The 13,579-nt window shown below is 45.3% G+C and overlaps 1 protein-coding gene across 1 annotated transcript in view; it reads right to left on the bottom strand.

Moving 5' to 3' along the window:
* LOC140105538 (alpha-2-macroglobulin-like) overlaps positions 1-6,751 on the bottom strand; it is a 64,214-nt gene extending 57,463 nt beyond the window's left edge. The window contains exons 1-3 of the mRNA XM_072129494.1: positions 6,593-6,751; positions 2,188-2,371; positions 15-174 (exon numbers count right to left, since the gene is read on the bottom strand). Coding sequence (XP_071985595.1) covers positions 15-174; positions 2,188-2,371; positions 6,593-6,660 — 412 coding nt within the window. The 5' untranslated portion in view covers positions 6,661-6,751. The remainder of the gene's footprint in view (positions 1-14; positions 175-2,187; positions 2,372-6,592) is intronic.
* Between the last annotated feature and the right edge of the window lie 6,828 nt (positions 6,752-13,579).

The raw sequence follows: 13,579 nt of genomic DNA, 5'->3' as shown, positions 1-13,579 counted from the left end.
GTAAATGCCCTTACCTGTCTCCCCTGGCTTGTAAGTGGACTTATCAGTCTGAATGATGCAAGCGTCATCTGTTTTGAAGATGAGAACTGTCTTGCTTTCGTCCACATTGAGGTCTTCTCCGTGGATAGCGACATGTAACTGCCACTCGGATTGTCTCTCTTTTACTGTTGGTACCTAATAAGAAATAATAATAATAGAATTTTAGAGACCATTTCATTTGCATATTTTTATGCTCTACATCATGTCCTGCCGTAGTCTGGGAAAAAATTGGTCTAATGTCTAATACAGGCAGTCCCCGGGTTACGTATAAGTTAGGTTCTGTAGGTTTGTTCTTAAGTTGAATTTGTATGTAAGTCGGAACTCTATATTTTATAATTGTAACACCAACCAATTTTTTTTTTGGTCTCTGTGACAAATGGATTTTAAAAATGTTGGGTTGTCATAAGAACCTGGATTATCAATAAAGATTCATTACAGACGCCTGTGATAACTGTTATATCTGATTATTGTAGCCTAGGGCTAAAGTACAGCAAATTACTAAAATCCAGAGGTCCGTTTGTAACTAGGGGTCGTATGTAAGTCAGGTGTTCTTAAGTAGGGGACCGCCTGTTTGGAGATAGTATGACATCTGCCACCAGGACCAAGGATTGTAAACCAAGCACACTTAAATGCTGGTGTGTGCCCCCTCTAGCAGGATCTGCTCTTCCTTTAACTTTTAATGTCCTGTTTTTTTTTCCAAAAAAAAACAGGCTTTAAAAATTATGCAAATGAGCTTTAGGGGCTCCATGCTCCATAGATTTTAATGGAGCCTGGTCCCCTCATGCTCATTTACATAATGTACAATCCTGGTGATAAATTTCCTTTAACAGGAAGAATCATGGGGTTTGCAGAAGGAGCTCTAGTAGCTCCAATGATAATCCAACCATATACACAACTCTTCTCTGCCAGAATGTGATAAAGCAAAGACAATTTGTTCCCCAAATTTTTTTGAAGGTATAACGAAACTATATAAATTTGATATTTCCTTGATGACACTGAATTGTTTTCCAATTGTAAGTTCACAGTACAGAATGTTGAATCGTTCCAGTAGGAGGTAGAATGGAAAACATTTACTATGGGGATTCCGCTCCCATCGCCTGTTCTCGTTTATGTCCCATAATGCTTTGCCATTATCAGAAACAGTGACACAAATACTAAAGCAATCCACCATTTTTCAGGATTTCAAATGCTGCAAAAAAATGGTGGATTGCTTAAGTATTTTTGAAGCTGTTTCTGATAATGGCAAAGCATTATGGGACATAAAGGAGAACAGGCGATGGGAGCGGAAACCCCATAGTTAATGGAAAATTTTCAAAGTTGATGTTATTTTCACATTTAATCAACCATCAAAATGTGATCAAAAGGTTGTAGTTCCTAAAATAAAATCAGTGAAAACAGAAGTTCAGCTTGAGAATTGGCGCCCAGGAGAGTGGCGGCCTGTGAAGAATGAGGCGTCTCTGGATGGCCCCCTAATGAATAGATGCCGGCAATGCTGCTGGCTTCAATGAAAGGAGACGTCAGTGGAGTGGCGCATGCGCAATTAGTCTCCACGAGCGCTGAGAAGGGCTCAGGAAGTCGGCAGCGCATGCAAACTGGATGCCATCATCGCCGGCATCTAGTGCATAGGGCAAGCCCGGGGGAGTGGCGGCCTGTGAAAAAGGAGGAGTGCCTGGACCTCCGCCTAAATAAGCCGGACCGCTGGTCCATCGATCGGACCTGTAAATATGTTATGGGTCAAATACTTAAATATAATTAGTGAAGTTTGATTAAAGCCAAGGTTAAGAAATGGACTACTTTAGAAAGGGGTTGGGGAGTGGATTTAGTAGGTACATTTTGGTAGGGGAACTTATTATTGTTGACAGGTTCTCTTTACGATTACAAGCCCTCAATCAGCTCTGTAAATGGAAAAATAAAAAGTTATGGCTTTTGGAAGGTGGGACGTTAACATTTTTTTTCGAAAATTCTATATAAATGTACACAATATACTATCCATTGACCTCTAGGTTTTTTATGCTTTTAAATTTGAGGTTTGTTACGCCTTGTAGCTCTGTACACACCACTGTTGCTACAGATCGGACCTTTCCATTGCACTATATGCTATAGATACTGGAGACCTTGGCACATCGTGTACTGGATGTATATACAGACCTGGAAGCTGAAGCACTGGGTAAGATCGTGAGTATTAATTTTCTGTTCTGTTACTGGTACTACATGGTCTTCATGCTTTAGCTCAATTTTAAGTTGAACCTCCGCCTTCAGATCAAGGAAGGTCACACACGCTTTCTCCGTTGTCCCTTGAAGTATGTTTGTTGGAGTTGTGATCACAAAGTAGCTGGAAGGACACAAAATAAATAATAGTTAAGTCAAGAATTTTAATTGAATAACATTTTCAAAAAATTTTGACTGGTGGAATAGGGTTGTCCAGTCACATCCGAGTTCCTCATCAAGTTTCCTCCTACACACAGGAATAGGGCTAACTTGCTGATTGGTGGAGGGACCCCTACAGATCACAGGAACGGGGCTCTGTTGTACCGGCAAATGAATGGGGCAGAAGTCTCCTGCTGGTCTATCCATCTCTATGGCACTGACTGAGATAGCCAAGTGTAGTAGTCACCACCGCCATAGGTGATATGAGCTGCAACATTCTTACTCCTCCTGCCCTTACATTCATTTGAAGGACAAAACACCCCTTTTCCTTGATTAATGGGGGTCCCAAGACAGAATTGAAGATGTCCACTGATGTTCACCTACAGTGTAGCGTTAAGTTAACTTGCAGTTGTCTCCTCTTTTCCATCGGTTATATGCAAATATATGTAATATTGCAAATAATGAGAAATTAATAAATAGTATCTGACGTTTGGTACTCTTTAATCTCTACATGGCCTAGGACCTGTGTCTGACAGTAGGACAACTGGTTGAAGCAAGAGTTTTCTTCTTTTTGACCTCTCAGTAGGGTTTCCAGTTACAAAAGTGTTCTGAAATGTTCCTAAAAGTTAAAAGGGTTATCCACTTTTATGTAAATTGCCCATGTGCCTTTACAACCTCAATAACAATACCTTAATGGTCAGATGATTCAGCATTCCTCACTGCAAACTCTCCCCGATTCTTTGTTTACATGTCTGAGCTCTGATCATAAGGAAGAGCTGTAGCTGTAGAGAGTTAGGAGTGGTGCTCCATCCCTGCCTCTTCTGTATCTTATCTATGGCCCGAACATACATCTCCCATCATTAAATCTGACTAATGATTTGCAGACACTGGGTATCCCATCTCTGGGACACAATGGAAGGGGAGGGGCTAGGAGAAAAGGATAGTGGAAACATGTGAAGACTTGGGCACCATGAATTATAGAAATATATTAGTGATTTCAAATGAGGATACCGGTATTGTCACTGTCGATAAGGACAGTGACATCACTGGGAAAACACCTCTGATATCAGCAGCAGCCAATCACTGCCTGCTGCCATTGTTCGCTGTTTCCCTGCATTCAGGATGGAGTGGGAGTCACCGGGCCATGTCCATATTTTGCAAGGACACTTAGGGAATACACCCAATGGGGCTCATTTACTAAGGGTCCGAATCGCACATTTTCATTGGGTTTCCCGATTATTTCCGATTTGCGCCAAATTGACCTGGGATTTTGGTGCACACGACCTGATTGTGGAGTATCGGCGCTGGCTTTCACGCAACAGAAATCAGGGCGTGGCCGTGGGAAAACCCGACAAATTCAGAAACACAGCGGAATTTTAAAAGAAATTTGTGTCGCAAGATCAGCACTTACATGCACCGGGAAGAAGAAGGTGAACTCCGGCGGACCTCAGCGCAGCACCCACACCTGGTGGATATCGGGCGCACGGACCTTAGTGAATCCCGGCAGACCCAAATCCGCGTTGGAGAACGCGCCGCTGGATCGTGATTGGACGGGGTAAGTAAATGCGCCCCAATGTGTTCTTACAACGTATAGCAAAAAATGAGGTGTGAACCCAGTCTTAAAAAAACAACATTTCTGTTTTGTTTTGGAATTGTAGTCTAATCATTAGTTATTCATTTGAAGTATTAAATACATTATGGGCAGATTGGTTTATGCCATATGTTTTATTTTTATTTTACAATCCTCAATCAATAGTCAATAGCCTATCAAGCTTAAAAGGTTGGATATGCAACGCCCCTCCCTCTCTATGCCAGGAGCTGCTCGGTAAACCTGATCACCTAACTAGGGGTCTCCAGCATGGAAATATAGTAATGCAGCTGCAGTGATGCTTGGGTTAACTCTGTTCACAAATAAGTGTACTGGGATGGTTGGACCAAGCTGGTTGGATGAAAGGGCTTGCCACTTCACAAGGAGAAGTTATAAAACCCCTTGTAGGTGGGAGCTCGAGGGCGGTCCGTCGGGTCTTCGTTCAACGTCTTGTGTAAGAAGAAGAGGTGTCTATGCTATGCTGTCCTGACACCTTGGCCTGTCAGGCGACCAGACCCAAGGTAGAGTGCCACCACAAGGACTCTGCTCCAAAACTCCTAGCCCAGACTGAAGTGATTTACCAGGCTGTGTTCACACCTTCCTGAGGACCTGAGATCCAACCTCCATCCAGTTGAAATTTTGCTGCTGTTATGGCCGTTGCCTGTTGCCAATAAAGATCTGTAAGTTCTGGATCAGGTTGTAGGGCGGTTGAAGGGCGCCCCATCCCTCATCACCACGGATCCTTATGTGGACACCGTAGTTGCCCAAGGGAGTAACCTACTCTGTCAGCCTCTCCCTCCATTTTCTTGCACACACCACCTCCTGGAGACCTGCCAGACCGTGGATGAGGCCTCCACTCCCAATAACAAGCACTGTGACCAATGGTAAGAATGAAAGTTAATTTTCTACCATCGGAATCCATCATAATAAACCAGGGACACTCACGGATAGATCCAAGTACCGTGAGGTAATATTTTTTATATTTGTTATCCATGGCCTCCTTCCTTCTAAAATCAACGTTGATAATTATGCTAATGAGCCAGAAGGCAATCAGAATTCAGAAAGTGAGTTGTATGGGAAAAACATGCTGTTGGTGGAAATGTGTGGTGCAAAAATGTACAATAGGTGGTTCTTCATCCTCTCTTACAACAAATTTTTGGACTGTTATTTTACTGCTACTGCATTAACAAAAAATGAATGGACTTTTAACCTTTCTGCTGTTCAAACTATTATTTACTATTACAGGTATATGGACAGGATCCACAGTCTAACGAACTTGAGATGGACTCTCTTCTTACTCCTAGGGCACATCCATCATAGTGTGTCTCAGATTTGCCTATTTTTTTTGCTGGCTTGTTCCTTTTCTCATCTTGTGATTTATGATTGATGTAATTTTGCCTTATTAAATGCTCTTTGAATTGTCGCACGGCCGTTTACTTTGTGCCTAATTTTGCGCCTAAATTGTGGCAAATTATTACCCTGGATTTCATTTGGGACCAATAAAGACACGAGATTAAGAAAAGGTGACAGAACATTCCCAGCTTCATTTTTGCACAACAAAGTAACTGCATGTACAATGTCCAGACTACATTTCGTTTTCAGTGCAGAGACTAAAAGTTATATTGTAAAAAAAAGAAAAAATTCTGAATTCTGAATTGGGTCTCTGCCTGTTTTATTAGAATGTATAGGAAATTGACTCTGATAAAATGTTTTAGATTGCACATTAAGGCTGACAATCATCCCACTCATCCCAAGTCATTACACAACATTTTAATAGTAAGAATAAATTTTGCATTTTAAAACTGAGCTGAAGTCTTTTTTCATTCTGCATTCAGTTAATATTTAATTTGGGAAACGAAGACCTCTGTTTCCAATAATAAAAAGGGAGTTTTTTTCAGTGCGGCTGCTCAGAGCACAAGTATTTTTGTGACGTTTTTGTGCTTTTTAGGTGGAAAATAATGATTTATGCAGTACATCCACAGATCACCCATTCACTATGTCAGATGAGGCACGGAGATTCAAAACCACCAAGTCCTGGACTTTTGCTTGAACCCAAAAAAGTCCCAAATTAGAGACAAATTGCAAAAACAACCTAAAAAATGATGTTCAATGCCCCCCCCCCTATTGTTTCATCGGATAGGCTCCTAAATATTAAATAAGCCCTTATCTAGTTATATTCATTATTTTCATTTACTAATACAGACAAGATTTGTTTTTTAGGTTAATTCGTATGTAAGTCGAAACTGTCTATTTTATCATTGTAGCCCCAGCCAAAATTTTTTGGTCTCTGTGACTATTGGATTTTAAAGCTTTTAGGTTGTCATAAGAACCAAGATTCACAATAAATCTTAATTGCAGACACCTGTGATAACTGTTACAGGTGATAATTGTAGCCTGAGACTAATGTACAGTAAATTTTCAATATCAATTGGGCGGTTTGTAACTAGGGGTCAAATGTTCTTAAGTTGGGGAACGCCTTTACTTATAGCTTGATCTATGTTTTCCTATACATTTATCCAATACTTTACAACTTTAAGAATATTATCTATAAATTAATCGAGTAACTTTCATCAGAAATACTAAGAATCTGGATCTTACGGTTTTGATGCTGATGTAAGTGATGTGCCGAAGATTGCCAGGCAGGCGGATACCCAGAGAAGCCACATGTTGGACCACACGTCACCTCCACTGAGTCTTCAAAATGTTCTCTCTTTTATAATAATGAGAGATGAAGGTGGAGCCCATTCCATCCCCCACCAATATCCTATATCATCCCCTTTCTAAATCATTGAACCACTGTTCTGTGGCATCTGAGGGCAATAAACCTGAGCGAGAGACTTTTGGATACTAAGCAAGATTTCAGCATAAAAACCTATGACCCCTTATCTCCTGTGGAGTTTGTATTGATGGACATGGGCCAGTTTAAATAACATTCACCACGTATAGTAAATTATGTAAGATTATTAACCAGTGAAGGACTAAGGTCTCTGGAATTATTCCCAAAAAATTAAAGTGGGCAAACGGCTTTCTCAAAATACATCACTAAGGAAATTCATTACTTCAAATCTTTTGCTATAATGAACCAAAAAAGTTAGATAGAAGACCCTGTTTTCCAGGCATAACAACCGGATTTAGTGACTGTGCCTCGCTAATTACTTCGGAACAAGACCATTTCTCACCCCATCCTCAACTTATTTTATAGAGAACTTCATCAACATTCCCAAAAACACAGGGGAGGCTTTTTTCTTTATGCAGGAATAGTGATTTTTGTGTTTTGCATCTAAGCTTTCCCGCTCCAGCGATTTATCATGGTCACAATGGGGCACATTTACTTACCCGTCCCGGCGCGATCCCCAAGGTGCGTTGTCCGAGAAGGATTTGGAGCTGCCACAATTCACTAAGATTGTGCGCCAGATATCCTGCATGTGTCGCTTCCCCGCTCAGGTCCGCCGGAGTTCACCTTCTTCTGCCCGGTGCATGTAAGTGCTTGGGCTTGCGACACAATTTTGAATGTTAAATCCCGCGCTCAGTCCGAATCAGTCTGGTTGTCCGGCGGCCACGCCCCCCTGATTTGTGTTGCATGAAAGTTGGCGCCAAAATCCGATTGTGTGCGCCAAAAAACCCAGTTAAATGCGCGCAAAATTGAAAAAGCCAGGAAAGCCAACGAAAATGCAGTCCGCGGACCCATAGTAAATGTGCCCGATTTTGTTGTTATTTTTGTCATGATCCATTTAAAATGTGCAAATTTATGCACAACCCATCGCAATCTGTTGCCTACACCTGGTTTGGAGTTTAAAGTTTGGTGGAATTTAATAGTAAAGCAATCACAGACATCTGGAAGCAGGCAAAATACTTAGACAAATCTTACTTAGACAAATAAGTTGCACCGATTCTCTGGAATGAGCTTCCCCGGACTCTCAGACTAATACCCACCCTCCAAAGTTTCAAACATGCTCTTAAAACCCATCTCTTTAGGCAGATCTATCACACTCGCTAACTGCATGAAATGTTAACTCTCCCTTTACTAATCCATCCTATGTCCTCCTCCCATCCGTTATCAGGCAACCACCAGACACTAAGCTCCAGGCTTCTCTGCAGTAACACTCACCTTGGACTTTGTATATAAGATGCCGCTGATGGCCAGTTCAAGCAGCAGCATTTTTATTTAATAAATTATTTTATTATGGACCATTATACGGGTCAGACTGGCCCAGCCGAGGACCGATGGATCATCGGTGGGCCCTCACAATGCTTGGACACTGTCTGGTCACAGGGCAAAACAAATTCTTTATTTAAAACTCCCTCGGGGGAGTTGTTGGGGTGGTAACTAGAGATGAGCGAACATACTCGTCCGAGCTTGATGCTCGTTCGAGCATTAGCGTACTCAAAACTGCTCGTTGCTCGGACGAATACTTCGCCCGCTCGAGAAAATGGCATCTCCCACCGTTGTGATTTTTGGCGGCCAGAAACAGAGCCAATCACAAGCCAGGAGACTCTGCACTCCACCCAGCATGATGTGGTACCCTTACACGTCCATAGCAGTGGTTGGCTGGCCTGATCAGGTGACCCTGGAATAGACTAGCCCCTGCCCGCGCTGCTCGGATCATTATCTGTCTGGATGGCGCTAGGGAGAGAGCTGCTGCTGGTCAGGGAAAGCGTTAGGCTGTTCTATTAGAATAGTGTTAGGCAGGAGTGATTCTACAAGAACCCAACAGTCCTTCTTAGGGCTACAATAATGTTTTATTTTACTTTTTTTTGGTTTGCCTGTGGCTGGGCTTGCTGCCATTAGTAGGGCAGCTAGTACCATATTGTGAGTAATTTGCAGGGGGACTTGCTACCGTTGTGTTTAGCTCTTAGTGACACACATATCCACCTTAAACACCGAAGTGGGACAATTTATTAGGGGTTTGATTTGAATTAGGCAGAGTCTGCTGATTTATTTTTTTTTACCTTTATTTCTTTTTATAGCTCAAAGTCATCTTGCAATTAAAGTTTACACTTTAATTTGGAAAATGTTTAACCCGAGGGCTAGGGGTAGAGGACGAGGGCGTCCAACTACTGCAGGGGTCAGAGGCCGCGGTCCTGGGAGGGGTGGGATACCACCTGCTGATGAGGGAGCAGGGGAACGCCGCAGAGCTACACTCCCTAGGTTCACCATGTCTCAAGTTACTGGGACTCGTGGTAGAGCACTGTTGAGGCCAGAACAGTGCAAAGAGGGGATGTCATGGATTGCGGACAATGCTTCTAGCCATTTGTCCACCAGTCAGTCTTCCACGCAGTCCACCCATGTCACCGAAATCAGCACTCCTCCAGCTCCTCCACCTCAGCCTCCTTCCCCCCAGTCTGCCCCCTCCCAGCAAAATTTGGCATTTGAACCGGCATACTCTGAGGAACTGTTTTCTGGACCCTTACCACAGTCACAAACCACTTGTCCGGTTGCTGCTGAGCTATTTTCTGATGCCCAGGTTTTCCACCGGTCGTAGTCTATGGGTGATGATGACATTATTGACGTAGTGGAAGAAGTGCGTAAAGAGGTGTCGGACAATGAGGAGACATGGTTGTCAGACAGTGGTGAAGTTGTTGTCAGGGCAGGAAGTCCGAGGGGGGAGCAGACTGAGGGATTGGAGGATGATGAGGTGACAGACCCAAGCTGGGTTGATATGCCGGGTGAACACAGTCCTATAGCAGAACAGGTTGGAAGAGGCAATGGTGGGGCCAGACGGAGAGGCAGGGCCAGAGCTGGTGCATCAGCGCCAAATGTTTCCGTAGTCAAGCTCCCGTGGCGAGGGCTAGATTTTCAGAAGTCTGGAGGTTCTTTAAAGAAACACTGGATGACCGACGGACTGTGGTGTGCAACCTGTGCCAAACCAGGATCAGCAGGGGTCCCACAACTACTAGCTTAACTACCACCAGTATGCGCAGGCATATGAATGCAAAACACCCCACTCAATGGCACCAAGCCCGTTCACCTCCGGCCGGGCACACCACTGCTCCTTCCCCTGTGTCATCTGCTAGTCAGCCCCCTGCCCAGGACCACGGCCCAAACACCTCCCGTGCGAAAACCCCATCTTCACCTCCACGATCCTCCACAGCATCCACCAGCGTTCAGCTCTCCATACCCCAGACGCTGGAGCGCAAAAGGAAGTATAGCGCAACCCACCCACACGCCCAAGCCCTCAACGTCCACATCTCCAAGTTGCTTAGCCTGGAGATGCTGCCCTATAGGCTGGTAGAGACCGAGGCCTTTCGAAACCTCATGGCGGCGGCCGTCCCCCGGTGTTCGGTCCCCAGCCGCCACTACTTTTCCCGATGTGCCGTCCCAGCCCTGCACAAGCACGTGTCAGAGAACATCATCCGTGCCCTGACCAACGCCGTTTCTGACAAGGTCCACCTGACCACGGACACGTGGACGAGTGCTGCCGGGCAGGGCCACTATATATCGCTGACGGCACATTGGGTTGACTTGGTGGAGGCTGGGACCGAGTCTGACCCTGGGGCTGGTCATATACTGCCGACGCCGAGGATTGCGGGGCCTACCTCGGTCCAGGTCTCAAAGGCCTACTATGCCTCCTCCTCCTCCCACCCCTCCTCCACCTCCTCCGAATTACCATCCGTGGGCATGGCGCCATCAGTCGGTAGCTCTAGGCACAGCAGCAGTGCCGTCGCTAAGCGATAGCAGGCGGTGCTCAAACTGCTGAGCCTAGGCGATAAAAGGCACACCGCCCAAGGGCTATTGCAGGGCATCACGGCGCAGACCGATCTGTGGCTGGCACCGCTGAACCTGAAGCCAGGCATGGTTGTGTGTGACAACGGCCGTAACCGGAATGCATGAATACCAGCAGGCCCTGGTGCACAAGCTGAAACAGTATTTCCCTTCTGACAGCGCTAGCGGCAGAGGGCGTACTTCTGCGGGACAAGTAGCGAGGGAGAGTAGGCGAGCAGGCAGCTTTTCCAGCACTGGCAGGCGTACGCTTTACAAGGCCTTTGCCAGTTTTATGTCACCCCAGCAAGACACTGTCACCTGTCCCCAGTCTCGGCAGAGTAGGGCTGATCTTTACAGAAAGATATGAAGGGAGTACGTAGCTGACCATACCATCGTCCTAAATGATCACACAGCTCCCTACAACTACTGGGTTTCAAAGCTGGACATGTGGCACGAACTGGCGCTGTACACCTTGGAGGTTCTTGCCTGCCCTGCCGCTAGCGTGTTGTCCGAGCGGGTTTTCAGTGCAGCTGGTGGCATCATCACCGATAAGCGTACACGCCTGTCGACTGACAGCGCTGACAGGCTGACGCTTATCAAGATGAATAAAGCCTGGATTTCTCTGGATTTTCATTCTCCACCAGGTGAAAGAAGCTCAACCTGAATAATGTATGCACTCCTCCTCCTCATTGTCCTCCTTCTCCTCCTCTTTGTACACTAAAGCAGAGGAAACTGGCTATTTTTTGCCAGGGCCAACTGGCTCTAGCTATAGTACTCTATGTATTTAATTTTTCTGGAGGACCACCTACACAGTCCTCTGTTTTAAGCAATTTTTGGGAGTGCCACATACAGGCACTCAATCTATTTAATTTTTCTGGAGGACCACCTACCTGCTCATCTGGTTTGAAAACTTTTTTGGACTGCCACATACAGGCACTCAATTTATTAAATTTTTCTGGAGGACCACCTACCTGCTCCTCTGGTTTGAAAACTTTTTTGGACTGCCACATACAGGCACTATCCAAATTAAATTGTCTTCATAGCAGCCTCCACATGTCGTCTTTTTAGCTTGCTCCACACGTTGTCTCCATTGCTACCTCCACACGTCATCGCCATAGCTGACTCCAAAAGTCGTCCATATAGCTGCCTCCATACATGGTCTCCTTATCAAAAAGAACTGTGTCAGGCAGAACTTTGGGTTGTTTTCATGGATTCCACATCAAACTTGTTAACTTTGTTGCCACCCTGCTGTGTAATCCACAAAATATACTGGCAAACTTTTATCATTTACCGATATTATTTCAGCGCTTCTTGCGCATTTGTTTACATTCCCCTCACCCGCCATAACCCAAACTTATAAGAACGCTACTACACTTGATCTTATACAAAAGGTTCTTAGAAGTGCTCTTTGGGGAGTAGCCTAGAGACAGGGGCTTGGATTGGCGAAAGCTCGCCGGGCTGCGGAGCGCCAGCTCCATCTCAAGATCCAACTAACATAGTTTTAACTGCAGCACCTTTAATCTACTACTAGTTCACTGCCTCCATACATCGTCCCCTTATCAAACGAGCTGTGTTAGGCAGAATTTTCAAGTGTTTCACCAGATACATAGTGGAACTCGGCCCATCTGTCGCCGCCATGCTGGAGACCTGAAGTTGCAATCATAGCAGCGCAATATGGATGCCCCATACTGTCGCTCTTAATCATGGAACCATTTCCGTAAAAACAATTAAAAATAGAACCACTATGCTATTCCATTATTCCTAGGTGAAATATTCAAACGACCCGGCCTGCTTTCAAAATTATAATTTTTTCAAAGTAAACGCTTCTGGCCCCCAGGCCCATTTTGGGTGGGGAGGAGCCGAGAGACAGGGGCTTGGACAGGCGAAAGCAGTGGACCGCCAGCTCCATCCCAAGATTAGGCAGCCTCAGAGGCATCCATGCATGCTGCCCCTGCTGTTTCCTGTCCATTTTGCCTCCACACGATCCTCCACACTCTCTATACCCCAGACGCTGGAGCACGAGAGGATATGCAGCACATCATCCCCTTATCAAACGAGCTGTGTCAGGCAGAATTTTCAGGTGTTTCACCAGATACATAGTGGAACTCGGCCCATCTGTCGCCGCCATGCTGGAGACCTGAAGTTGCAATCATAGCAGCGCAATATGAATGCCCCATACTGTCGCTCTTAATCATGGAAGTCGTCTCCATGGCTGCCTCCACATGTCGTCCCCTTATCAAAAGAGCTGTGTCAGGCTCATTTTTCGGGTGTTTCACCAGATACGTTATGGAACTTGGTCACTATGTCGCCACCATGCTGTGTTATCGACTAAATATATCCTCAACTTTTGGTCACATAGGAAATCATTTCAGCGCTTCTTGCTCACCTCCTTTGGTGACGCCTGAGTCCATTTAGGGTATGTCGCCATGCCACTCTCTAGCCTGCCGCTGCTGCCGCTGCCTCTGCATGCCGTCCCCTATAGTGTCAGGGTCAATTATTGCATGTTTTACATGCTATCTAGCCTCATTCGGTCACTCTGTCATGGCCATGCTGTTGCCCATAATTTTGGCATAATGGTGCGATTAAGCAGCCTCAGAGGCATCCATGCATGCTGCCCCTGCTGTTTCCTGTCCATTTCCGTGGTGTTTCCATCCTTTTCTGAGGTTTCCAGGTGTTTGGCCAAGCTTCCCTGTGCAGAGCCTTGGTCCCCTTGAAAAATGCTCGAGTCTACCATTGACTTCAATGGGGCTTGTTATTCGAGACGAGCACTGGAGCATCGGGAAAAGTTTGTCTCGAATAACGAGTACCCGAGCATTTTAGTGCTCGCTCATCTCTAGTGGTAACGGGTGCTGGTGGAACAGGCACTGGGCACATCTGCCCTA

The sequence above is a fragment of the Engystomops pustulosus genome, chromosome 11 (assembly GCF_040894005.1).
Source record: "Engystomops pustulosus chromosome 11, aEngPut4.maternal, whole genome shotgun sequence".
NCBI classification, from domain to species: domain Eukaryota; kingdom Metazoa; phylum Chordata; class Amphibia; order Anura; family Leptodactylidae; genus Engystomops; species Engystomops pustulosus.
This window is presented reverse-complemented; position numbering and strand designations above follow the sequence as displayed.